A 27,226-nucleotide genomic window follows, 5' to 3' on the forward strand; every position below is an offset into this window, starting at 1 on the left:
ATAATGACCCTCAGAATATTAAAGTTTTTATTAGACTATCCAGTAAATTAGTTGGAATCTGGAGCTCCAGATCCCTAAAAGATAAAATAAAGAAAACTAATACATAATGAAATGTGACATTAAAAAATACAGGATAGAGGATGACAAGAAAATTCTGGATATGGAGTCTTTGTGGGGAAAAGTTTATAAAAAAAAGATGGAGACAGATAACATGTACAGGAAAAATAGTTTACCAAAGATAATTACGATCCCTTCTCAATTTTACTTATGGATAGCCAGCTACATCTATCTTGCTCAAGTAACTTAAGACTAATCTTTTAGTTTATTAGTTTTCTAGATACAATTAGATAATAGAATAGGATTGAGATGATTATTAACTATTATAGCTGCCTGAAAATTATGAAATAGCCTCACAATTTTTCACTTTCCTCTTAAATCAATACCTATATATCTTCAGTATATGTATTGGGAAAAAATATATTGACCTGAGATATTTTCAAAATGTAAAAATGAAATAAAAAATATTCTTCCCCAAATAAGTTTATAAAAAGAACTGGATACTTTAACTGTATCAAATTCTTTGAGAATATGCTTCCCTAAGTAATTCACTTCCGTCCTATCTGTTAAACTAGAAATTATGAGATTTTCTTTTTTTTTTTTCCATTTTGTATGGTGCACAGTACAAAACATTTGCTAATCTTATGCTGGCTATATAATAACAACAAAGACTTTTTTAAAGTTTATATCAAAACCTCTATAACAAATGCCTGTAGTAATTTTTCTTTAGAATGTTGTCTTAATATTTTAACACAAGTACATGAATAGTAAAGAAAAATGTTCTGACTTATTCTTTCCTCTGCATTGGTTTGAGTGATGGTCTTGCACCAGTGATTTGACATAGTAAATGACCATCTTACTAATGGTGATATTAAAAAGCATGGTTGCTCTCTTTTGACTGAGATATTTCCTTGTATCCTATAATACATTATAAACATTAACTATATATAATTTATTTATAGAAAATTAGCAAGTACAGGCATACAATGTGTCTTTCCCAATCTGTACAGTTAAAGAAGGAAGAATCATTTCAATAATTTATATTTATTTCACATTTCTCATAGTTGTCAATGAACTATAGTCAAATTTAGACTAAGAATCTTTATGATTTCTTTTAGGCTGTGGATATTTGGACGATCTTTATTTCTTAACTAAATTAATGCATAGTCTAACATTTGTACAGCCTTCAGTAACCTAGAGGGTTTTTAGATTGCCTCTGTGTTGCTAAAATCACAAAGAGTCTGAGCTTTAAGTATGAAACACCTAATATAATCAATTTGTCTTTATTTTGATGTTATAGATTGTGGCCTATTTATCTGTGGCAACATCTCTCAGTACTCTTAACCTCGGTGCGCCTCTGCTTTTTAGCCTCCTTGAGCTTTAAGCTTCAGGTCAGAGGTAATTTTCTTTTATTTTTCTTGATATCAAAGATGACTGAACCCAGGGATGCTTAACCACTGAGCCACATCCTCATCCTTTTTTATTTATTTTGAGACAGGAGGTCTCAATAAATAGCTTAAGACCTGGCTAAGTTGCTGAGGTTGGCCTTCAACCTTGATTCTCCTGCCTCAGACATCTGAGCAACTGTGATTACAGGCATGCATCACTGTACTCCAGAGAGGTAATTTTGTAATAAAGTAATAATCATGAAAAATAGATACAATGTACTAATATAGCCAAGTACATGGGATAATAGTAATTATGATCAAAAACATGATTATTCTATATTACAAATCTAAAGAATTAGTTTTACATATGGTTAGATTACCAATAACTAGAACAAATCTTTAAGAGTAATGCAATAATTCAATAAAAAAAAGAGTAATGCAATAATTCAAACAATGTGGAATACAATGACTCCAATAATGACAATTAATAATAGTAATTTCTACTTATAAAGAACCCACCATGTAACTTTAACAAACTTAGGACATTTTATGCCTTATGCATGATTTCATGTAATCCTCACAAGCATTATAGTGAAATAAGAACTGCTGGTGAGGATAAAGGTTCAAGAGTTAATCAAAAATTCCAAGGCCACACAGATGTCTTACTCCAAAAGCCAGATCTTAATCAGTATTTTACACTGCTTTTATTTAAATTCCTAAATCCTAAAGTACCTTCTCTTCATTTTCATCCTTTTATCCTTTTGTCTGGAACCAAATTGTTATCCTTTAAGTCCTATTTCTGACAGCTTCTTTCCCAAGAAGAATTTCCCTGATCTCTCTCTGTCTCACAGTTCTCCTCCCCACTATCCTCAAGGCTTTGATGTTAGATGCCCTTTTTCTGTGTTCCCAGAGCAAGTTTCTATAAATTACCTTACATGTTTTATAAAAACTACTAGTTTATGGCTTTGCTTCTGCTACTAACACATAACAAATTCAAAAGCAGCCAGTAATTTCATTTTAGTACAAAACAAAGCACACAGTGTGTAGAATATAATAATAACTTAATAACTATTATTTTAGCTGAATTAAAATGAATCTTATTAAATGCTTCATATAGAAATATTTTTAAAAGGGCCTCTGAGCAACAAAATAGATGTCATTAAGTCCCTGGATCATATACTTTATCATGGAAAACTGTCAGATATTCACATAAACCTCATTTTACAAGTCTGGCTTTTGTTTTTAAAAATATGAAATTAAGAATAATTAATATCAAGAATCAATAAATGGGATGGATTCAAACTAAAAAGTTTCTTTTCAGCAAAAGAAACAATCAGTGAGGTGAATAGAGAGCCTACTAATTGGGAACAAATTCTTACCACACTCATGTCAGAGCACTAATCTCTAGAATATATAAAGAACTCAAAAATCTTAACACCAAAAAAACAAATAACCCAAACAATAAATGGGCCAAGGACATGAAGAGACACTTCTCAGAAAATGATATACAATCAATCAAGAAATACATGAAAAAAATGTTCAATATTTCTAGCAATTAGAGAAATGCAAATCAAAACTACTCTAAGATTTCATCTCACTCCAGTCAGAATGGCAGCTATTATGAAGACAAACAACAATATGTGTTGAAGAGGATGTGGGGGAAAAGGTACACTGATACATTGCTGGTGGGACTGCAAATTGGTCAGCCAATATGGAAAGCAGTATGGAGATTCCTTGGAAATCTGGGAATGGAACTACCATTTGACTCAGATATTCCTCTCCTCAGACTATACCCAAAGGACTTAAAAACAGCATACTACAGGGACACAGCCACATCAATGTTTATAACAGCACAATTCACAATAGCTAAACTGTGGAACCAACCTAGATGTCCTTCAGTAGATGAATAGATAAAGAAAATGTGGTATATATACACAATGGAATATTATTCAGTTTAAAAGAGAATAAAATCATGCATGTGCAGGTAAATGGATGGAGCTGGAGAATATAATGCTAATAAGTGAAATTAGACAATCCCCCAAAACAAAATTCTAAATACTTGCTCTCATTTAAGGATGCTGATTCATAATATGCTGTGGGGGAGGGGGATGAGAGGATTAAATGAACTCTACATAGGGCAAAGGGGAAAAGGGGAAGGAAGGAAGGAGGCATAAGAGTAGGAAAGAGAGTGAAATGCAATGGTCATCGTTACCAAAGTACATGTATGAAGACACGAAGGATGTGTCTCTACTTTGTACAACTAGAGATATGAAAAATTGTGCTCTATATGTGTAATATGAATTGTAATGCATTCGGTTATCATATATAACACATTAAAATTTAAAAAATTTAAAAAGATGAACACAATATCTTTATTTATTTTATTTATTTTTATGTGGTGCTGAGGATCGAACCCAGTGCTTTACATGTGTGCAAGGCAAGGGCTCTACCACTGAGCTATAATCCTAGCCCTATAAGTTTAGCTTTTAAGACTCTTAGTCTATAGAAAATCAAAGACCAAACACTAGTAGATAATAAGTTTGAAATTATACAAATTTCTCATGGTACAATCCTGAAGGGGAAAATAATTTAAAAACAAATACATGAAAAAGAAAAAAACAAAACTACAAGGTGTTGGGAATAAATAATAGTCTCATACACTTCAATACCCTTGAAGTATAGCACTATATAACAAGTGGTGTAAATAACAGTGAACATGAAAACACAAGTTTAAATAATAATTACTGTATTGAGAAGAGAAGAATCCCAAGATGGCAGGTTAGTGGCACCTACTACTCACCTATGTCTCCATGAAAAAAGAATTAAAACAAATAAAATGTAGCTTCTCATAGAGATGGGGATCATGCGATAATAATGCAATTCAATATAAGAAAGACAGATTTGAAGAAACTGATAGATGTTGGATTATGGAATAAAGAGTGAAACAAAAGGGCCAGTACCAACCATGGAAACATGATAGAGGGAGTTGTGCACCTTTTGGGTGGCAGTAGAGGAGAAAGAGGGAGTGTCTCACTGGTACAAGAATCTGCACCCAGCAGAAATATAGGCTAACCAATTAATATTCCTAAGATTTGCATGGTGAAATGACTCTAGAGAAGTTCTCTCCATTCCTCTGCCTGTACACAGTGCTCTAACTGATAACCATCTTAAGAAGGGCTATATTGAGATTATTTCCTTGGGAATGATCATGTAGGAGAACAGAAGGCACTTTCCTTTGGAATTCAGTGGGTCATTGAAGAAATCTGGGAAATTTACAAATTCCTAAAATCAAATGAAAATAGAAATACAACATACAAGATCCTGTGGGATACAGTATAAGCAGCACTAAGGAAAGTTTACATATATTAATATCTACATTAGAGAGAGAGAGGGAGGGAGGGAGGGAGGCAGGCACGCACAGGTGAGAGCGAGCTCAAGGAAATAAGCTATTGGTACAGCCAAGGTCATAGAAAAACAAAAACATATTAAACCCCAAACCAGGAAAATGAAAGAAATAATAAAGACCAGTGACTAAAAGAACAATAGAAATGATCAATAAAACACAGAATTGATTCTTTGAAAAGATAAGCAAAATTTACACACCCTTACCTAAATTAACCAAAAGAAAGAGAAGACCCAAACAAGTAAAATTAGTGATGAAACAGAAGAAAATACAATTGATACCAATGAAATTAATTTGGATCACTAGGTAATATTTTGAAAATTTATATGATAATAAACTAGACAATGTAGAAGAAATGAACAAATTCCTAGACATACATGACCTACCAAGAATAAGGAAGATATAAAAAACCTATATTGATTGATAACAAGTAAACAGATTGAAGTAGCAATAGAAAGTAAAGCCCATGATTTGATGGACACAATGCTGAATTGTATCAGACTTTTATGAAAGAACCAACATCAAGGTTCCTCAAACTATTCATGAAATATAAAAGGAAGGAACCCTTCCAGATTCAAGCCAATCTTACTGTGCTACCAAAACATGACAATGACACGACAAAAAAAAAAAAAAAAGAGACTAATATCATTAATGAACAAAAATGTAAAAATCCTTAATAAAATACTTATACATTGAATTAAACAGTATGAATTAAACAATTAAATACACTATGATTCATTCCAGGGTTGCAAGGATGGCCCACAATACATAAATCAACAAATTTAATACAGCATATGAAGATAATCATGGATAAAAGTTGTGTTATCAAAATAGATGCAAAAAAGGCCAAAACTCTACATTCCTTCATAACAAAAGCCTTGAACACATTAAGTTCAGAAGGAGCATATCTCAACATAATGAAGACTATGCACAATAAACCCATAGAAAATATCATGCTGAATGTGTAAAAACTTAAAGCATTTCCTCTAAATTCAGGAACAAGAAAAGGGTGTCCACTCTCACCAATCTTATTCAATATAGTAGTAGTAATTTTAGCCAAAGAAATTAGGATAAATAAAGCCAAAGAAACATGAAAGGGGGAAGTAAAATTATCCCTGACAGCTGATGATATGATTCTATACTTAGAAAATCCTAAAGATTTCATCAAAAGAAGAACTGATAAACAAATTCAGTACAGTATCAAGATACAAAAATCAACAAATAGAAATCAGTATCTTTTTTATACATGAATAATAAACCGAGAAAGAAATCAGGAGAGCAATCCCATTCAAAATAACCTTAAAACTAAAAATACCTAGATATAAATAGACCTAATGAAGGAAGTAGAATACATTTACAATTAAAACTATGAAACACTAAAGAAAGAAATTAAAGACCCTAGAAGATGGACAGACTTCCATATTCATGATTTCAAGAATTAAAATTATTAAAATGGTCATATTACCAAAAGTAAGACAAATTCAATGCAATCTGAATCAAAACACCAGTGACATGCTTCACAGAACTAGAAAAAAAATTCTAAAATTCACACAGACGCACAAAAGACCCTAAGTAGCCAAAGCTTGTGAGCAAACCCAGGAATGCTTCAGGCATCACAATAGCAGATTTCAAACTATATTAAAGAGCCAAAGGAACAAAAACAGCATGGTATTATTATAAAATAGATGCCCAGACCAATGGAATAAAATAGGGGACACAGAAATAAATTAAAACATCTACAGACAATTGTTTCTGGACAGGGGTGTCAAAAACATACATTGGAAAATGGACAACCTCTTAAATCATGGTACTGGAAAAACAGGACATCCAAATGCAGAGTGTTTGATGTCTGACTCATCTCTCTCACCTTGTACAAAAATTTACTCAAAATGCATCAAAGGTCTTCATTTAAGAATTGAAAATACTAGAAGAAACGGGGAAACATTTCAATAGAGTGCATGTGACAATTTCCTGATTAGGACTCCAGGAGCTCAGGAAATAAAAGCAAGAACTGACAAATGGAATTGCATCAAATTAAAAAGTTTCTGCACAGCAAAGTAAACAGTTAACAGAGTAAAGAGAAAACTCACATAAAGGGAGAAAATCTTTTGTCAGTTATTCATCTGACAGAGGTTTAATATCCAGAGTACATAAAGAGCTCAAAAAAATTCAACAACAAAGGAGAAGTAATCCAATAAAAAATGGGCAAATGATTTAAATAGACATTTCTCAAAAGAAGTTCAAATGGCCAATAAATATATTTAAAATGCTCAATATGTTTAAGCATCAAGGATATGAAAATCAACACAACACCTAGATTTCATGAAATCAGCCAGATTATTATATATAAAAAATAAATGCTGGCAAGGATGTAGGGATAAAGGAACATTTTATATGTACTGTTGGTGGGAATGTAAATTAGCACACACACTGTGGAAAAATATATAGAGAATTTCCTTAAAAAAATAAAGAAAAAAGAAACATCACTTGATCCATCTATACTATTTCTTGGTTTTTACTCAAAGGAAATAAAGTGAGTATCCCTTTATTACAGAACACTAAAGGGATACCTGTACACCCATTTTGATTGTGGTACAGTTCACAATACCAAAATTATGGAATTAGCCTAGGTACCTATCAACAGACGAAGGCATTACAGACTACTATATATAGATACGCAATGAAATATTACTCAGCTATAAATAATAATGAAATCATGACATTTCCAGGAAAATAGATGGAAGGAGGACATCATATTAAGCAAAATAATCCAGACACAGAATGATGAGTATCACAGGTTTTCTCTCATAAAAATATTGTATATACATACACATAATACACAGATATATGTATGTGTACATGTGTATATATGTGTATTTATATCTGTATATATATATATATGTTTATATTCACATATATATGAATGACTTGGAAGTAGAAGAGGGACTATTAGAGAAAGAAGACAAAAGGATGGGGGAGAGGAGTAAGGGAAAGGAAAGGTGGACACAACTAAAACACCATATATGCATTTATGAAAAAGTCAAAGTGAAACTCACGAATCTGTACAATAAATGTTAATAATAAAAAGAAAAAATAGAAGAGAAGAACAGTTTCAATGTATTTTATGTCATCTGCAATGATTAAATTTGGAATATTTTAATACCTCAGTAAGGAATGGTATTAAACTGCAGTTATTTTTTATACAGACTAACATTAGATAAGTCTAAAAAATATGGATGCATATTCAAAGTAACTTCTTCACATGATTATCTCAATAGATTCAGAAAAAGCACTTGACAAAAGTACAGCACCCATTCATGTTTAAAACAACAAAAAAAACTAGTGATAGAAGGAAATTATCTTAACATTGTAAAGGCTACATATGACAAACCCAAGATTATTCTGAGAGGAGAAAAAATGAAAACATTTCTTCTAAAAACAGGAATAACACAAGGATGCCAATTTTTAACACTGCTCTTCAACAGAGTCCTTGAAACTCTAGCCAGAGCAATTAGTCAAGAGAAGGAAATTAAAGGAATATGAATAGGAAAAACTCAAACTACCTCTGTTTGCCGATGGCATGATCCTATATTTAGGAGACTCAAAAAATTCCATTAGAGGACATCTAGACTTTTAAATGAATTCAGTAAAATAGCAGAATACAAAGTCAACACCTATAAATCAATCATGTTCCTATGCTCCAATGATGAATCTGGCAAAAAAGAAATAAGGGAAACTATACCATTCACAATATTGTCAAAAACTAAAATATTTGGAAACAATCTAACGAAAGAGGTGAAGGACCTCTACAATGAAAATTACAGAACACTAAAGAAAGAAATTGAATAAGAACTTAGAAGATGAAAAGACCTCCAACGTTCTTAGATAGACAGAATTAATATTGTCAAAATGGCTATATTACCAAAAGCACTGTACAGATTCAATGTAATTTCCATCAAAATTCCAATAATGGTCTTCATAGAAATAGGAAGAGAAGTCATGAAATTCATTTTGAAAAATAAGAGGCCCAGAAGAGTCAAAGCAATCCTTGTAGAGAAAAGCAAAGCAAGAGGCATCACAATATGGGACTTCAAGTTATACTACAGTGAGATGGTACCAAAAACAACATGGTACTGGCACCAAAGCAGTCATGAAGACCAATGGAATAGAAAAGAAGACACAGAGAAAACCCCATGTAAGTACAGTTATCTCATACAACACAAATGTGCCAAAAACATATGTTAAAGAAATAATAACCTCTGTATCAAATGGTACTGGGAAAACTGGAAATCCGTATGTATTAGAATGCAATTGAACCCCCTATCTCTTACCCTGCACAAAATTCACCTCAAAGTGGATCAAAAACCTAGAAATTAGACCAGAAACCTGGCACCTGCTAGAAGAAAATGTAAGCCCAATATACCAACATGTTGGCTTAGGAACTGACTTCCTTAATAAGACTCCTAAAGCTTAAGAAGCAAAATTAAAAGTCAATAAATGGGATGGCATCAAATTAAAAAGCTTCTTTACAGCAATGGAAACAATCAAGAGCATGGAGAGACAGCCTACAAAATGGGGGTATATCTTTGCTACTTACTCCTCAGATAGGGCATTAATATCCAGGATATACAAAGAGCTCAGAAATCTAACACCAAGAAAAACAAATAACCCAATCAATAAAGAAACTAAACAGTCACTTTTCAAAAGAACAAATACAAATGTTCACAAATATATGAAAAAAAATGTTTAACGTCTCTAGCAATTAGAGAAATGCAAATTAAAACCACACTGAGATTCAATCTCACTCCGGTCAGAATGGCAATTATCAAGAATAAAAGTAACAATAAGTGTTGGTGAGGATGTGGGGGAAAAAAGGTATACTCATGCATTGCTGATGGGACTGCAAATTGGTGCAACCACTATGGAAAGCAGTATGGAGATTCCTCAGAAAACTTGGAATGCAATCACCATTTGACCCATTATCCCACTCCTCAATATATATACAAAGGACTTAAAATCAGCTTACTACAGTGATGTAGCCCAACAATGTTTATAGCACTCAATTCACAATAACTAAGTTAGATGCCCTTCAACAGATGACTGGATAGAGAAAATGTGGTATGTACACACACTGGAATATTACTCAGCCATAAAGAAGACTGAACTTACAGCATTTGCCAGTAAATGGATGAACTGGAAACTATCATGCTAAGTGAAATAAGCCAATCCCCCAAAATTAAGGTTGAATGTTCACTCTGATATGTGGATGCTAACACACAATAAGAAGGGTATTGGAGTGGGTTAGACAAAGGTGAATGAAGTGAAAAGAGGGAGAATAGGAATAGCAAAGACAGTAGAATGAATCAGACATGACTTTCCTATGTTCATACATGAATACACAACCAGTGTAATTCCATATCATGTATGACCACCGAATGGGAATTTATACTCCATATATGTATAATATGTCAAAATATACTTTACTGTCATGTATATCTAAAAAGAACAACCTCAAAAAGAATACTAGTAACAATACATGTTGGCAAGAATGTGGGGAAAGGGTACACTCATACATTGTTGGTGGGACTGCACATTAATACAACCACTCTGGGAAAGCGGTATGGAGATTTTTCAACAAATTAGGAATGGAACCACCATACGATCCAGCTATCTCACTCTCTGGTATATATTCAAAGGAATTAAAGTCAGCATACTACAGTGATGCAGCCACATCAATGTTTATAGCAGCACAATTCATAATGGCTAGTGCCCTTCAATAGATTGGGGTATATATACACAATGGAGTATTACTCAGATTTTTAACTTTTTATGACTTTATGGTATTTGCTGGTAAATTGATGGAACTGGAGACCATCATGCTAAGTGAAATAGCAAGTGGAATAGCAATCCCTGAAAGTTAAAGGCAAAAGGTAATCCAAAAAGAAGAGAAGTAGAGAAGTAAAATCTGAGGATTATATAAAGGGGAATGAAAGAAAGGGAGGAGGGATGGAATAGAAAACGTCAGTGGAATGAATCTGACCTAACCTTCCTATGTACATATATGAATATACCACAGCGAATCTCATGTCTACAAGACACTAATTTAAGAAAAAAAAATTAGTAAATGAGAGAAAGATCAGTAGAGTCTAGAGGGAAGGGAACAGGGGTGTGAGGAAGGGAAGGGAAGGGGTAGTACTGGGAACTGAATTAGAACAAATTAAATTCTATGGTTTTATAATTATGTTATGGAATATTCTACTGTCATTTTCATATATAACTAAAACTAATAAAAAAATTTAAAAATAAAGTAATTGCTGTAAAATATCATGATTTTATACTATTAATAATTGAAAATAGGTATAAAAACATGAAATAGATTTATGATGCTATAAGAATTCTAATGTGATCACATATATATCCAATATAAAGTATGATTATCTAATATACAGTTAAGATAGTGTTTAAGAAAAGTTAATTATGGTAGTATTTGGTAAGAATACTGTCACTATTGACTATTTCAACTAAACGAAAAACTGCTGAAGTATAGGATATAGCTGCTATAAATATAAAATCAAATTTTGTTAAATATTATTCTTTTATCTTCTACATCTTAAAATTTGATACTTGTTAATTATGGTAATACTCGTAACTATCCTTCCCAGTCTATATAATCTTTCCAAATTCAAAATCCTAAAGTTCAGAGGTCTGGTTATGTTTACTTTTGTAAACAATATCAGTATGTGTATAGCTTCTGATTATAAATATTGTTAATGCAATTTTCATGAAAAAAGTCCTCAATTATTAAAATTAATGTATATAATTATCATAAATACTCATAATTTTTAAATAACTAATACTTATTATGATTAATAATAATGATAATCATAGATATGCCTTCTAAACCACATCATTTTTTATTAATGTAAAGGATTTAGCCCATTACTATATATGTAATTATGTATAACTTTAAATAATACATTGACATAAAAGGTTATCTGCATTTTTTTTCTCTTTTCCTTATATATATATTTCCATATTCCTCAAAGCAAAAATGTATACCTGTTTCTGCAGGTCTTGTATTCTACTTTAAGAATTGGTTTACAAGATTCAGATTTTCTTCCTTCTCTTTGACTTTTTCCTAAGGAAACAAAAAAGAATCTTATTAAAAGTAATTTAAACTTTATTCAACCATAAGAATTTTAAAATTTTACTTAATGGTATATAAAGAAAAGTGAATGATATATAACTGCATCTTCATCATAATTCAATAAAGAAGTCTATATAGCCTAATATTTCTATTAAACTTGTAAATAACTTCTAGATTGTAACAATTGACTTCTACAAAATCAACAGTTATTTATAAAGTTATCCAACTATTGTACTTTATAAAATTCTGCAGATATAAAACTAGTTTCTTATCAAGTTATTTTAATTTACCATGCTTGAATATTACAAAAGTAAGTTTAGAACTGAAGACACAAACACATGTACTTATCCAAAAAATGAAATGTCTTACTATGAAAATGTACTCTGGGCCCAATACTCTATTTCTTTTTATTTTATTGGTTGCTCAAGACAATATAATGATCTTGACATATCATACATTTGATTCAAATGGGGTATGAATTCTTATTTTTCCATGTGTACAGATTGCAGGATCATATTGGTTATACAGCCACATTTATACATACAGCAATACTAGTGTCTGTTGTATTCTATTTCTAATATAAGCTAATATTCTATTTCTAATGTAAGCAAACTCCCTTCATATACTGAAAGATTTTCACTGTAAAGTATATGATAGATATTCAAAATCATCCCATTTCCATCAAATTCATGTAAAGAAAAGTCTACTAGATAATAAATGTAGAACACATATTTCATAATTTAGAAATATATAAATGATGTATTTTATTTATACAAAACAAAAATAATAGTTTCTTATATGGAAATAATTATGTCATTTAATCTATGAATCAAAATAAAAGCAGCATATGCATACAACATACTTATCTAATTATTCTCTTGGTTTAATTTATGCCTCATTTTGAGAAATTTGACATATTTTTTGGAATGCTAAATTTGCTTTTTATTTTCAATAATTGCCCTGATTTATTCTTGTATTACATTATTTACAGACATAACTCTTATACAGAAAGACACAACTTTTATACAGAAACTCTTATACATGCATGTATATTTAAATTTTCAGTATAGTTTAAGAATGGCACAGACAAATCCAAATGGAAAGCCAAGATAATTTATTCAACTAATTTAAGAGGCAAAGAATCAGCATGCAATAAGCCATTCTTTTCCCCATGGCAAGTTTTCTGAAATTTTCTTTTTTTTTTTTATCCTTGTATCCCATGTCAAGTATAACAAGCAACCAATAATATAAAATTGATCGTAACTATTCACTGTGTTAAAAAAAGGTAAGTATCTGTATTATACATAAAATGTAATTGCAGACATTGTACGTAGATCATGAAATTTTATAAGGTGATAGATTTTGGCCAGAGACTTAATCTGAACAGTGGTCTTAAGAACAAATGGTTGGCAGATTACTGGTTTTGATAATGAAATAGGAATGGAGAAGGACCCATTCCCCAGCTTGTATATTTGTTTTCATCCACTACTTCTCTAAATTACCAAGTCATTAATTGAACAAAACAGGATATCTGCAGTTGTTTATAAATGTACACCAAATATTGTTTTTCAATCAAAATGCATCAGTATCATAAACTAATTTCAATAGGAAAGATTAATTACGTAAGTATTTAATTAGTATATTACTTCAATTTCCAACTCCAACAATGTATTTTGGGTAAGGTTTCCTGCTTTGATTATATTCATTGCTAGTAATTAAAACATGCTTAAGTGTCATATTGCATAAAATAACATTAACCACAATTCTACCTGTTGGTATACCTTATGCTGAGTATTAAATAATGGTAGAGATAACTAAACTCTCAACTGCTTAGAATACATAGATTAAACAAAATAAGTATTAAAATTATAATATTAGGTACCAGAAGCAAATGGGTGATAAGAAAGTATAATAGAAGTTGAAATTAAAACTCCAGCTTTATGAATAGTAAGTTTTGTTAGATTAAACGATTAGTCTTAAGGGACTAGTGTAAACAATGCCAAAGAAATACGAAAGAGCCAATTAGTGGCAATCTATACAACTGAACCTCAATATAGAAAATGAAGAGTTATAAGAAGCTTTCAAATTGGGAGTGATGTGTGTAAAGTACTGTTTCAGAACATAAATATGACTTCATTTAACAGAGAAAATTGAGATTTTTCAGTGACTGATGCTGGAAATACAAGAAGATGATTATTGTAACATCGTAGATAAAGAATGAAGGACTGTCTTAGAATATCATTAACCACACCAACATATGCATAATGGTAGTACCAAAAAGTGAGGAAAGAAACAGAAAATCATTTTAAAAATAATGGCTAAAAACTTCCTAAATTTGATGGAAAATATTATTTATAAAGTGAAGAAACTCAATGACTTTTTTCTTTTTATGGCTGAATAACTGTTATGGTTTAAATATTAGGTGTTCCCCAGAAGCTCACATGTGGGACAATGCAAGAAAGTTGAGAGGTGAAATGATTGAGTTATGAAAGGTTTAACATAATGCATTAATCTTCTGATAGGGATTAACTGGATGGTAACTATAAGAAAGCTGGGTGTGGCTGGAGTAAGCCAGTCACTGGGGGCGTGACTTGGGGGTATAGTTTGTGGTGAAGGGAATATCTCTCTGCTGTCTGGTATGATATCCTGAGTCACTTTTCTCCACTACTCTTTTCTGCCACGATGTTTTGCCATATTTTCTGCCTAGAACAATGGAGCCAACTGTCTATGGACTAAGACCTCTGAAACTTTGTGAGCCTCCAAATAAACTTTTCTTTCTTTAATTATTCTTGACAGGTCTTTTGGTCACAACAGTGAGAAAGATGACTAAAACAATAATATTCCATTGTGTACATACACCGTATTTTCTTTATTCATTCACTCATGGATTGACACTTGGATTGATTCCATGTCTTCATTATTGTCAACAAGAAACATGGGAGTACAGGTATCTCTTTGATAGACTGATTTCATTTCCTTTGAATATACACTCAGAAGCTGGATAACTGCATCACATGGTGGACCTATTTTTGGGTTTCTGAGGAATCTATACACTGCTCACCACAATGGCTATACTAATTTATATTTCTACTAGTAGTAGATAAGAGTTCCTCTTTTGCCACATTCTCTCTAACGTGTTATTTTTTGCTTTTTTTTTTTTTTTTTTTTTTTGGTAATAGTCATTCTGACTGAGGTGAGATATTATCTCATTGTGATTATAATTTGCATTTCTCTGATAGCTAGTAATGTTGAACTTCTTGTGTGTGTACTTATAACCAAGCTATTTTTATTCCTTCTTTTGCAAAATATCAATTCAGATAATTTGCCCATTTTTTAAAAAAAAATTAATTTGTTACCTGTTGTTGCATTTTTTGAGTTCTGTATGTATTCTAGGTATTAATCTCCTGTTATATTAATAGTTTGTAAGTATTTTCTCCCATTCTGTAGTTTATCTCTTCACTCCGTTGATTATTTGGTTTGCTACACAACAGCTTCTTAATTTGATGTAATCTGTCTATTTTTGCTTTTGTTGCCTTCACTTTTGGGGTATTATTTTAAAAATCATTGCCTATATTAATGTAATTTTGTAGTTTCAGTTCTTATAGTTAGATCTTTGATGCCATGTGAGTTGAGTTTTGAATATGATGAGAGAGAGAGGTCAAATTTCATTCTTCTGCATATGGATATCCCATTTCTCCAGCACCATTCATCGACGAGGCTGTCCTTTCTCCATTATGTTTTTGTTTTGCACCTTTGCCTGGAATCAGTTGACTGCAGATATTTGGATTTATTTCCAAGATTTCTATATTCCATTCCACAGATCAATGTTTTAGTTTTTAGGCCAGTACTATGCCGCTTTGGTTACTTCAGCTCCATAATATGTCCTGAGATCAGATGTTGCAAGGCCTCTAGCTGACTGTTCCTTTTGTTCAACATTACTTTAGTTATTTGGAGTTTTTGTGCTTTCATATAAATTTTAGAATTGTTTTTTCTATTTCTGAGAAGCATATTATTAGTATTTGGATAGGAATGTTATTTAATCTGTAAATCACTTTGAGTTGTATGGACATTTTTTTTTTAAGTTGTTGATAGACCTTTATTTATTTATTTATATGTGGTGCTGAGAATCTAACCCAGTGCCTCACACATGCAAGGCAAGTGCACTACTGCTCAGCCATAGCCACAGCCCTGTATGGACATTTTTAACAACATTAATTCTTGCAATCTATGAACATGGGAAGTCATTACATTTTGTGTGTTTCTTCTATTTATTCCTTTTTTGGTCATTTTAATTGTAGAGGTCATTCATTTCCTTGGTTAAGTTTTTTGTAGGTATTATATGGTTTTTAAAAATAGCTATCATGAATGAAAATGCTTTCTTTAAAAAGTTTAAGAACATTCAGTATTCTACTCATTTTGGTAAGAATTGTAACTCTCCAAACTACCTATAATTGACTATTACTCCTTATTTGAATAATTTGCCTATTTTCAAATTTATTCTTGCTACATATTAGCTCATTTCATTTTTAAAAAATCACTATAATTTTCCCTGGGAAAAAAGTGAATTTGTGGGTAACTAACATCTTTATAATATTCAACATATATATTCACATATAGAGTATGCTTTTCATTTACTCAAGATTTGCAGTTTATGTTCCTTAGTAGAAATAATACTTCATACTTACTTTAAGGTTTACCCCCATATATTTTTATGGGTGCTATTACTTAAAACTGTTTTATAATTCTGTACAGCAAGGAAAATGATTAAGAGTGTGAAGAGAAAACATACATAATGGGAGAAACTCTTTGCCAGCTACTGCTCCGACAGAGGATAAATATCCTCAATATAGAAAGAACTCAAACAGATTAACACCAAAACAACAACAACAAAACCAAATAACTCAATCCATAAATGTCAAAAGAACAACAAAATCTTCTCAAAACAAGAAACATAAATAGCCAATAAATATATGAAAAAATATTCAACATCTCTAGCTATCAGAGAAATGAAAATCAAAACTGCACTAGATCTCATCTCACTCCAGTCAGAATGACAATTATCAAGAATACAAACAATGATAAATTCTGGTGAGGATGTACAGGGGAAGGTAACACTGTCCATTGTTGGTGGGACTGCAGATTACTACAGCTACTCTGGAAAGCACTATGGAACTCTCTCAAAAAAACATAAATAGGGGCTGGGGTTGTGGCTCAGTGGTACAGCTCTCGCCTAGTATGGGTGAGGAACTGGGTTCCATTCTCAGCACCACATAAAAATAAATTAATTTTAAAAAAATGAAATGTGTCCACCTACAACTAAAAAATATTTTTAAAAAAACAGAAATAGAACCACCACAAGGTTCAGTTATCCTACTTCTTGGTATATGTCCAAAAGATCTAAAATCAGCAAACTATAATGATGCAGTTCCTTCAATGTTTAATTGCACAATTCACAATAGTTGAATTATGGAATCAACACAGATGCCTATCAACAAACAAATGCATTAAGAAACAGGTATATATACACAATGGAGCTCTATTCAGCCATAATGAAGAATAAAATTATGGCATTTGTTAGTAAATGGATGAAAATGGAGAATACCATGCTAAGTGAAATAAGCCAGACCCAGAAATTTAAAAGTAGAATGTTTTCTATCATATGTGGAATTTACAGTAAAATAAATGAAAGGAGGAGGAAAGACTGGGATATCATGAAGATATGATGAAGATCAATAGTGTAGAAGATGATCTAGGGGCTAAGGGGAGGAACAGAAAAGGTGAGGAAATGCAGAATGAATTCCTAAAACATCATGCTCTGTGCATATATAAATATACCGCAGAGAATTTTACATTTATGTATAAGTAAAAAGAACCAACCAAAAATTAATAAAGCCAGGCATGGTGGCGCATGCCTGGAATTCCAGAGGCATGGGAGGCTGAGGCAGGAGGATTATGAGTTCAAAGCCAGCCTCAGCAACAGTGAAGTACTCAGCAACTCAGTGACACCTTGTCTGTAAATAAAATACAAAATAGGGCTGGGGATGTGGTTGAGTGCCCCTGGGTTCAATCCCCAGTACCAAATAAATAAAGAAGTGTAAGGAAACCTAATAGCATTGAAGAAGGAGAAGTAGGAGGGAGACAAGAAGGAAATAGGGGATATTGTAACTGAAACTGAATTCCACGCATGTATGATTTTGTTGGGATGAACCCAACTACTATGTATAATATAATGCTCTAATAAAAATAAATTGTTATTTATAGTGCTATTATTTAAATACCCATTAGATTTTGTTTCAATACAGAATTCTAAAGTTATATGTAATAATTTTCCTAATTAGTTCTTATTTTTTTAGTCATACAATTACACTAAAAAGCAGCTATACTTTTGAATCCTCTTTCTAAATGTTTAAATATCATATTTCATTTTCAAGTCTAATTACACATTGACTAGTATTTCCAGGAAAATATTTAATAAAAGTAGTCCTTGTAGACACCCCTTTCCCATTTCTGAGCAATAATTTTGTAACTTAGGCATTTTTATAAGATTATATTTAATACCATGTTTTTAGAAATGTGGGGTGTGTGTGTTTAATTGAGGGCACTATAATTGAAGAAAACACATTTGAAATTATTACAATTTATTGTGAAAGAACATCAATGTCTGCAGCTATGTCTCCAAGAGTACTGTCATTACAGTGCTAAACTCAAGTCAGACATATGCTAACTCAGTCTCATTAGCTTTAGTTGTTTTCCTTTTAGCCCACCCTTGTCTAACATGAGCTTCAGACCAATTATAACTTTTCAGGAGAGAACTTTTTGACTTCTAGAAAAATTATGAATTACATCTACATATGGTTTCCTAGTTTAATACATACAAGAGAAAACAAGGGGGGCAACAAAAATGTATTCTAGAGTATATACAACATTTATATTATGTAAGATAAAATCCAAATTATTAACTATGGGAAGATAGGAAAATGTTAGCCATTCTTATGAATAGTGTTCAACTTCATGGTAAAGCAGATTATCAGATAAAGATAATATTCAAACTAATTTCAATGCTTCAAGGAAAGTAAAATGTTCAAAACTAATAAAAAAGGAAATATTAGCAGAGAAATATAAAATGTAAAAACGTATTAAATGGGAATATTATCAGAAATAAAAAATTAACAGGCTTAATAGCAGAGTACAGATGTCAGAGGAAAATTGAGTTAATAATTAATCAATAGGAGTAATTATGCAATCCAAAATTCAGAGGAAAAAAGAATGACAAAAATAGATAGATAGATAGATAGATAGAGGCCAGAAATGTGTAGTAACGCCAAAACTTCTACAGAGACTAATATTCCAGAAAGAAGTATGAAGCAGAAAAACATATTTAAAAAGATAAATGGCTGAAAAGTTCCTCATCTTTGTGTAAGATATAAAATTATAGGCTTATGGAGCTCAGTAGAACCCTTAACAGAGTATATTTGTAGAAAGCAAGCCCTAGGCACAGTACAGGTAAACGATTGAAAATGGAAGATATATAAATAATAAAATAAAATAATATAAAATAAAATAAAATAATAATAAAATAAAATAATATATAAAAAATTGTGTGAAAACAACCAGAGGAAAAATGACACATCGTATACAGAGAATGCAAAATTAAAACCACTTAAGATTCTTCATTCAGAAAGTATGGGAGCTATAAAATGGTGGAAAGCCTTTATAGTGCTCGTCACTTTGAAAACAATGCAAAACCCATACACACATAAACACACAGAGTCAGCTCAAAAATGTAAATCTCGCAAAACAGTTCAAGAATGAAGGAAAAGAACAGACAATTTTCAGATTAAGGAAGCTAAATGGATTTGTTTCTACCAGATATACATGAAATGCTAAATAATTTTCCAGAGCAAATTAAAATGATAATCAAAATTAAAAGGCTATTTTTCCTTTAATTGAAAATGCACATGACTATTTAATGCACTAGTTATAACAATATATTTAGGTATAATGTATCATAACTAGAGCATGAAGGGCAGTGGGAGAAAGATAAATAGATCTATATAGTTATAAGAGTACTATATTTTTGTTAAATGTTCCAGTATTTAAGGAATTATACTTGTAATTCTGGGAGCCAGCAATAAAAAAAAAGGAGGATAAAATGCTTATATGTAAATTATAGTGAAATTCTGATAAAAATATTCAAGTAATCCAAAAGAAGGCAGAAAAGGAGAAAACAGACAAAATCAACAGGAAAGAACCAACAGAAGATAATAAATCTAAACATTCTCGCACTAAGACTAGATAAAAGCAGAAGACCCAATTATATGCTCTCTACAGGAGACCTAAAAAAAAAAAAAAAAAAACTAAAAACAAGACCTTAAGATATATGAATTTAAAAAGGTAGAATTAAAGTTAGAAATAGGCAATTCTGTAATATTATGAGGAAATTTTAATACCAGAGTCTCAGAAATTGGTAGCACTAGACAACCATCAGTAAAATCACAGAGAATCTGATAAATGTTATCAACCACCTTTATCTGTAAGTCTAAAAAATAAACAGATAAACATAAATGAACAGAATTATATGGGAAATACATCATATCACTTCTTTCAAAATTTAAATACAAAACTAAAAATTAGTAAAGATTTAAACCATGCAAAATACAATTTCAAATTTGACCTTTATATAACAGTTAAGAAATGTATATTCTTCTCAAGCACATTTGTAATGCTATGGTAACTGTCTATGCACTAATGATAAAACAAATCTCAGTAAATTTTGTAGAATTAATATCATAACAGGATGGCAGTTTAGTGGGAAGTGGAGGTTCTCACAGCTCTGTGACTTGGGATATAATCAACAATGTGTTAAATGGGGATAAAAAACACTTTTTATGCACACTCAATATTGAGTATCCATAGATCCATAGATAATCAATATTGGACAGAACGTCTTGAATGCTGGAAAAATTGGAGTACACCAGACAAGGCTAAGGAGCAGATCAGGAGCTGAGCTGGGGCAGGGCGGTGGGTAGAATACAAGATTTGAAAAGATCTACAAGTGCTGTAATATTTTGGCTTGGGGAACCCCAGGATCTGAGGTGCAGACAGCCCTGGGTGAACCCAGAGGCTATCAGCCAAACATACTAGTATGCAAAAAGGCATGGCCAGCCAGCTGCCCACAGTGAGCAGCAAATACCTCCATGTAAAAGTGGTGCAAACTCAAACCAGGTGCTTAGATCTGCGAATTCAAGGCCAGAACCTGTAAATGAATCCAGCAGACCAACCGGGAGATCTAAAGTGAGCCCAGAGAATTAGAAGAATCTCTGGCACAGATATTTTCTGGCAATGAAGCCATTTTGCTTGGGCACATTACAAACCAGGCCAAAGGAAGCCTCTATCCCTTTGCTCATTCCACTGAACAAGCAAGAACACTAGCAGGGAGAAGAGGAATAGGCTGGGGTGCAGAAACAGACAAAACTCAGTGCTCCTCAACTGATTTGCTTGGGGCTAAAACAGACTCAAAAAAGCTAGAGAAAGCTTCCCACAAACAATGCATTGAATCCATGAGCAGGAACAGCAGCAGGGGGAAGACAAACAGGGCAGGGTGGAGAAAATAGAAAAGCTCAGTGCTTAATCAGCCTTGTCAGGGAGTAATTCTGATCAGAGAGGTCAGAGCAAGCTGGAGTCCCACTCACCCCTTCCACTGACCCTGCAGCCCACAGCGAACAGAACCAGTGACAGGGAGAAACTGAATGGAAGGGAGTGTCTGAGTTTAACGCTTGAAAACCCCTGTTGAGAAGTCCCCCTAAAACCTCAGCATCCCCCAAAAACAGAACTGGTGAAGGACCAACTCCCTCTTCCCACAGGTGGTGCTCTAGGAATGCTGTGGGATACAGACCCAGAAGCAAGTTGAAAACTGCATCATAAAAAACACCTAGGGAAAAACTAGACCAAATCCATTCCCTGGGGAGCTTCACTGACAACAGCACAGATCTAAAGACATTACTCAGGTAATCAAGCTGGCAACATCTTCCACAGCTTCTCACACCATCCTGCTGTGAAGAACTGAAAGGCAGTTTGACACAGAAAATGGACATAAAAACAATGAAAAAACTTTCATTGACTATTTTGCTGTTTTGTTTTTGCTTTTGTTAAGTTTTGGTTTGTTTTTTAAATGTGTACTCATTGACAAATGATGGACATTTATGCATTTGTACATATATTCTTGTTTCTGTTGTTTTGTTTTGTTTTTAGCTTGTAGCATTCCCTTATGAAGGATATGGAAAATGACAACCCCCAAAACTCTCTGATCTGGAGGAAGATGGAGGAGGAAGGCAACCATTAATACTCTTCCAATAAATCCTTTGCCAGTAACAATGGGCCCCTAGGGGAAAAAAAGCAAATTTTTATCCTTTCCCAGGTTCATCCCCAACATCTACCAAATGCAAACATGCATCCCTTCCCAACCACAATGGGTGCTGAAGGGAGGAGGCGGACACTGAAACCTGGCCCTGGACTTTTACCCTTTCCACTGCTGATGAGTCCTGGAAGTTGAAAAACAAATAATGAAGCTCTGGGAAACAATGAAATCCAGAGAAAGAAGGTAAGCAGTGAAAACTGAGTTCTGAGCTTTTCCCAGTGACAATGAGTTCCAGGCCTTTTACAACTTTTTTCCTGACTGCAAAACACATCTGCCTCAGTCTCCAGTGATACTTAATCAACCATCATTGTGTCCCATAAAACTCAAACCCCTTCTGTAACTGATGGCCATTTTCGTACCTTCTAGTGCCTGATTGGTGCTGCTGTTGAATAAAGGAAAGTTTGCTGATCCATTTGAGTTCTTCTTCGGCCCAGTTATTTGTGTTTTCATAAAGGTGCCAATTGACTTCCCTATTGACTATTTCACAACTATTTTCCTTTGTTTTTACTTTTCTCTTTTTTCTTGCCAACAGCCAAACTCTACTGCTCTTTCTTTCACTCTTCCTTTAAGTTTTACACTTCTATTCTTTTTCTTTAATTATTGTTATTTGGGTTTTTGTTTTGTTTTGTTTTATGTTCTTGTCTCTTAAAAATACACCCTACATCGCCTCTGCATAAACCTCACCCAGTTCTAGAATCTACAAACCTTTTTCTACTGCCCCATCTCTTCTTCCTTTCCTCTTACTCTATCTTCAACAGGAAATATAGACATACTCCTATATCCTATTTTGTTTCTCATTTCTACCATTTTAAGACTGATATTATTCATAGAACAATAATTTTTATTTCTTTTTTCTCACACTTATCAATTTCCCTCAACTCTCTTTCTTTTCCTCTGCCAACCTCTAATGCTCTCTCTTCCCCCTTTAACTTTTTACCTCTATTTTTGCATCTCTTCCCTCATAATCATCACACTCTACATCACTTCTATTATACCCCTAGCCATCATGTGAAATTGTAAATCCTTATGTAAACTTACTGTTTTCACCACGGACAAGAACTATTTCAACAGAAAAGCAGAATTATAGACAACACAAACTAATAAACATTTATAGGCTGTAGGGAAGGCCTCAAATGGCTATAGTTAGGCTCCCTTTCTGAGGCTTCTGATGGGCTATGTTTGTAGGGTGTAGTCAAGGTTATAAACATCTGAATCAGTATATGTAGTCAAGATCATAAACATTTGCTTGTGAGTATGTGTGCACTGATTTAATCTGTTGTCTATGGAAAGGACTCAGGGGACAAAACGGAATTGGCTGGGGGCTGAGGTGGATCTGGCAGCTGGCTAGAGGCCTCCAAATAAAGCATGCCTACTAGTCCAATTGCATCTTGCACCTCCTTCAACCTGTGGGATCCTGAATCTGTTTCCTGGGTCTGAGCCTCCACCCTGACACATGGTAAATATAAAAGTATCAAATATTCAATCACCCAAAAAGAATTAATAGAAGTTAAATTTTGATGATATATCGAATTAAGTATAAATTGAATACATCATAATACTTTTTTACATATAAAAGGTATGTGAATTTGGGGGAGGGGTAAGGGAATATGGAAATATCACAGAAGCAAACAGTCAATTCTAAGTTGCATGTATAGCAAATACCTATCCAAGGTTTCCATGTCAATCTCTAAAAAAAGCATTTTTAAGTAAGTGTATAAATGTAATGTAATCTCTAAGTAAAGCAGTTAGGTTAATGTGGCAATAATTTAAGGCTTTGCATATAGAGCCTATAACTGTGGCACAAAAAATGGTAGATTGAGGGAACATGAAATAATATGACCTATGGATCACCTATTATAGAAAACATACCACTACTTTCTAAATGTCATATAATAATAAATACTCAGAAACTTCACAATAGTGTGTGTTTGATTAACTGTTATGTTTTGACCTTTCTATGATTACAAATAATCAATGGTATGAGGTAGACATGGAATTCAGATCATCACCAATAATATCTGAAATAATTTGGTCACCCTAATTATTGATATTTAGACATCTGAATTTTTTTATTCTCAGGTACAGCTCAATATAAATATTTATATAGGATCTAAATATCCATTTATGAAAGATAATATAATTAAAACCACAGTCTTCCTAATTAAGTGGAATCAAATGGAAGGAACAGAATTAAGTGGAAGAATCTATAAATCAATGCACAATGAAGTTGTATATGGATTAAGTCAGAAAGTCAGATCTATATAATACCATTCTTTTACTTGCTCTTCACCTCTTGAAACTGGCCTTATTTCCTGCATCATCTCTTCTGAGATATATCAATCATCCATTATCAAAATTTTTGTTGGGCCAGTCTCTGTGTAAGTATGACTCACAAAGTAAAAACATGGGTAAGAGTGAAACACAGAAACTTGGGGAATATTATGTGGGAATCTGTAGAAAGTATGGAGATATTTAGAATCAGAAACCACATCATATTAACTTTTTTTTTTAACCAAACACATAATACCACTCCTCCAATTTCAAGTCAAGACACTATATCTCCAGTATTTATTTTGAAAGCAAACATCTTACCATGTGGAATTGTGGTCTGGAAAGGACGACTTGGACTTTTCAGGTTCCATAAGGTCAAGCTACCGTCTGAATGGCTGCACATGAACTGTTTGCCCTCATGATGCCAATCAATTGAATGAATTGCCTAATAACAATTAAAAACAAGTAGGAAGAGGATGAATAGATATATCATTTTATATTTCAAAAGAAAAATTTGGACATAAAATTACTGTACTAATAAACATGTAAGAAACACTTTTTTCTCCTGACCTAGATCAGCCTATCTTTGGCTTCAACACTCTACTAACTTACAAAAAGGTTACTAAAATGCATCTCCTAAGATAAAGAAAATTTAAATAAATTTTTTAATATCATTAAATACCAGAATGTTTTGTTGGAAATCCTATGTCCTATGGATCTTATGTATCCTATTCCCATATAATGGGATGCTTATTTGAAAAACCGTTTGCATAAAAATAAAAATAATATCAGAGAAAACATTTGGCAATTGTTTTGGGGAGATTGGCTTACTTCACTTAGCATTATATTCTCTAATTCCATCCACTTACCTGTGCAAATGCCATGATTTTATTCTCTTTTATTGCTGAATAATAAGGAGGCTGATTCATAGTGAGGTAGGGAGGGGGAACATGGGAGGAACAGATGAACTCTAGATAGGGTAAAGGGGTGGGAGGGAAAAGGAGGGGGCATGGGGTTAGAAATGATGGTGGAATGATATGGACATCATTACCCAAAGTACTCATATGAAGAAACAAATGGTGTGAATATACTTTGTATATATCCAGAAAACAAACAAACAAACAAAAGTAAAAGCAAGATTATCAGAAAACAATTTCTTGGAAAATAGAGGCTTAATTCCACTCAAAGTAGTCAGTTTAAAAAATCATTAAAGAACTTCTAAGGTTCCAGACCCCATGGTAAGCATTTTTATACATTATCTCATTTAATCCTTCAGAATACATATCAAATTTCTCAATTCTTCATAGTGAACCACACAATTCAAAGGCAGGATTCTCTAATTACAAAACCCATATTTTCAATCATTGCATTGCATTGCCGTTAGTACATACTATTTAAATTCACTTAAAGCAAGTGTTTTGTTTTTTTTTAATTTTCAGGTTTACTCTGCTCTTTTGATTAAAAGTAATTATTCCATTTTCCTAAAATGTTTTCATCCAGCACTAATAGTATCTTACATAAAGTATGTTTTCAAGAAATATCTATTGAATGAATAAATAATTAATGTCACACACAATTCCAAATCTTTGGTATTTTTTTAAAATTAATAAATTATCAGGACTTGGATAATGTGCTTAAATACAATGACAGAAACTCTAGTAGACAAAAAAGCAGAACAAATGTATACAACATTTTTATCCTTACAGAAATTTCAAGAGGGAAGATGAATATAGATGAATAGTAATCATAACTCATTTGGACTTTTAATACACATATATAGATAAATACATATAACTATATATTTATAAAGTTACCTATATATTAAAGTTATAAACAGTTAAGTATTATTACAATTACAGATAACTGATGGCTAGAATAATCATTAAATATATAGGAAATAAGGTATGAGTTGTGAATCAAAAGATAATTGAGGGGGCTGGAGTTGTAGCTCAGAGATAGATCACTTGCCTCGCAAGAGTGAAGCACTGGGTTTGATCCTAGCATCACATAAAAACAAATAAAGGCATTGAGTCCATATATAACAAAATAAATAAAAATAAATAATTAATATTTGATGGAATGGTAAGGACACCTTGAAATTCTGGACTTGTGTTTTCTCCTACACTGGCCTTCATTATTATGCAGCGAATACTTCTTTTTCTGCCAGTCTCCAGAAGAAGGAAAACATTCTTCACTGTCTTCCCCTCTGCTTTTTTCTTCTCCCTTCTATAGGCGGTATGAGTGAAATGTTATTCTTTTGTGTCACCTCCATATTAACTTTGATGAACCTCAATCAATTTACATTTCTTGAAGGTTGCTTTGGTCACCAAAGTTGGGGGAGGCAGAGAAAGCATTCCTTACCCTAAACCTTCATCATATTCCACTGAATTTCTATCCACTGGAGAGGACAGATGTAAAAATTATAGCCATGACAAAGCCAAAATAAATAAGTGCTTTAAATGAAGTATAATTATGTAGAAAAGAATAGGCTTATATAATCAGCTTGTTAGAGATTAGTATGACAAATAATGCATAAAAGAAAA

At 32.5% G+C, this 27,226-nt stretch overlaps 1 protein-coding gene across 2 annotated transcripts in view; it reads right to left on the reverse strand.

The window, feature by feature from the left end:
- Positions 1-27,226, reverse strand: part of Stxbp5l (syntaxin binding protein 5L) — a 334,167-nt gene that overhangs the window by 173,261 nt on the left and 133,680 nt on the right. For both annotated transcript variants that reach the window (XM_027936010.2, XM_027936009.2), the window contains exons 8-9: positions 25,005-25,128; positions 11,908-11,986 (exon numbers count right to left, since the gene is read on the reverse strand). In XM_027936010.2, coding sequence (XP_027791811.1) covers positions 11,908-11,986; positions 25,005-25,128 — 203 coding nt within the window. The remainder of the gene's footprint in view (positions 1-11,907; positions 11,987-25,004; positions 25,129-27,226) is intronic.

Source organism: Marmota flaviventris, chromosome 8 (assembly GCF_047511675.1).
Source record: "Marmota flaviventris isolate mMarFla1 chromosome 8, mMarFla1.hap1, whole genome shotgun sequence".
In the NCBI taxonomy this organism is placed as follows: Eukaryota; Metazoa; Chordata; class Mammalia; order Rodentia; family Sciuridae; genus Marmota; species Marmota flaviventris.